We start from the raw sequence: 2155 nt of genomic DNA on the forward strand, positions 1-2155 counted from the left end.
GAGTAGATGCCATCTTGGAAAGAAGGGTGTAAGCGTTTTTGGAAATTTACATCGATACCGTTAATTTTTACGAAAAACTCAGGAATACTTGTTTGTTGGCCCCAAAAAATCTAAATTTTTTGTTTAATAAGTAATAATCAGCCTTATCATGAGTTTAATTTCCCCGAACCGGTTCACTTTTCACTTTTGGTGTCCATGTATTTAGGTATGGGCGGATGAAAAATTTTCGGGCGAATTTTTTTTTCGAGCGAAACTCGGAACAAGGCAGAATAATAATAGATTGGCGCTTAGACAATCTGCCTGAGTATCGCCTGAAAAAAAAAATCACCCGAAAATTTGTGATCCGCCCATAGTAAAACTATGGAAACCAANGAAAATTTTCGGGTGATTTTTTTTTTCGAGCGAAACTCGGAACAAGGCAGAATAATAATAGATTGGCGCTTACACAATCTGCCTTATCCTGAGTTTCGCCTGAAAAAAAGATTCACCCGAAAATTTGTCATCCGCCCATAGTAAAACTATGGAAACCAAGAGTGAAAAGTGAACCGGTTTGGGGAAAATAAAACTCATGATAAGGCTGAATATGTTACGTGTTTGGCCGAGGGTGATACGATTTTCGGACCGCAATGCTTAACACTGTTCGAATCTTATATGATTTATTTTTTAGAATTGAGATTAGAAGGGCATTGTTTTCATTAAATTAAGGGTTTTAGGACAATCCACTGTCAATAAGTGAAAAAAGATTTGTAAATAATTTCTTATTAACATGCAAAATAATGACGCTAGAAAAAAAAAAGCTTAAACAAAAAATTTACATAGATTTTTTCGGCCAATAACACAGTTTTCTGGAGTTTTTTCGAAAAAAAATTTAAATAGCGAAAAACGTTTAAACCCTTCTTTTCAAGATGCCGGCGATTCCACAACCCCCCTGAGACCCGCAAATCTTTTATTAACATCTCTTTAACCTACTCAATAAAAATCAAAACGGTTTATGGACCTTACCAAAAATTACCACTTTTTTGCTAATTTCACTGTACTATTTTCCTTCAAAAGCTCATATTTAACGTTGCACAGTGTAATTCAGCCAGTCGTTAATTGTTACTCAATGCTATAAGTATGTATATCCTCATACATATCTACATAAATTATGCATCATCACGCATCTACAACTCTACCCATTCAGCTATTTTTAGCCGCAGTCAAAGCTGTAAATCATAGTTAATTAATTATTTATTTATTTATTATTAACTATTAGCTATCATTTAAGATATATCCTTGTGTAGTAATACAACCTTTATTTATTTATTTATTTATTTATTTTTTCTATTTGCAGTTTGGTCTTCCATCATGCGCGAACACCCGAGTTCAACACTCGTTACCACCCGCAAACCCTTGCCAACACCACCAGATTCCTCCATCATAATCCTAACACATCAGAAGACGGCCAATACAGCAGCCCCCTCATTTGCCAACGCTGCAGCCGCCGCCTCCTCCACTACAACCAACAGCCAAAATCCACTCTTCGACAGCGATGCTGATCACAAGCACAAATTTGCCTGGGACATGGACTTCGCCTACGGTTATCCCGTCACTCAAACAACAGTCAATCAGAAGCCTCACGCCGAGACTTTTCTCAGCGGTCCGCTTGTCTTCCGCGTTCGCCCTGATGGCACTCCAGTCGAGGAAGATCAGCACAAGCCTCTGCCACGCGATGAAGATTTGGAGGCTTATCAATTGAGTAGCGCTGCGGCTGGTAGGGGGGGTGCCGCTGCCTCCACAGCAGCGCCAGCCGTCAGTGGCCAGCCTAAGCATCGCAAAATTGCTATGATCAGTGATCTTAAGCAGCAGCACTTGGCTTCGATGGCGTTGCATCGTGATTTGCAGCCACCTTACCAACAGCAACTGCGCATCCGTCGGCAGCAGCAGCAGCAACAGCAAAACGTGGCCGTAGCTGGGCGTGCGTTCCCATTTGGCGGTTACTACTACGCTCAGGGCCAAGCGTAAAAATCTATCAGTAAACGTAAACTTCAGATAGAATAGAACTGAAGTGAGAATATTTCTAAACACACAAAAAGGATAATTTCAATTAATATTCGATATGTAATTCAACTGTTCGTCGACTAGTTTTCGTTTAATGATTAATCGTCTAAAAATA

General features: G+C 39.6%; 1 protein-coding gene across 1 annotated transcript; it reads left to right on the forward strand.

Annotated features, from left to right (window-relative positions):
• The first annotated feature begins 1315 nt into the window (after positions 1-1315).
• Positions 1316-2074, forward strand: LOC108355698 (rhythmically expressed gene 5 protein-like). Its single transcript, XM_017606840.1, has one exon. It carries the CDS (start codon positions 1348-1350, stop codon positions 2002-2004), a length of 657 nt encoding a protein of 218 aa, XP_017462329.1. The 5' UTR covers positions 1316-1347; the 3' UTR covers positions 2005-2074.
• Positions 2075-2155: the final 81 nt, after the last annotated feature.

This window comes from Rhagoletis zephyria, unplaced genomic scaffold (assembly GCF_001687245.7).
Source record: "Rhagoletis zephyria isolate East Lansing unplaced genomic scaffold, Rhagoletis_zephyria_1.1 Rzeph_scaffold_48851, whole genome shotgun sequence".
Lineage (NCBI taxonomy): Eukaryota > Metazoa > Arthropoda > Insecta > Diptera > Tephritidae > Rhagoletis > Rhagoletis zephyria.

Excerpts from the sequence above, each read along its gene's own strand:
- LOC108355698 (XM_017606840.1), top strand. The coding sequence starts at position 1,348 with ATGCGCGAACACCCGAGTTCAACACTCGTTACCACCCGCAAACCCTTG.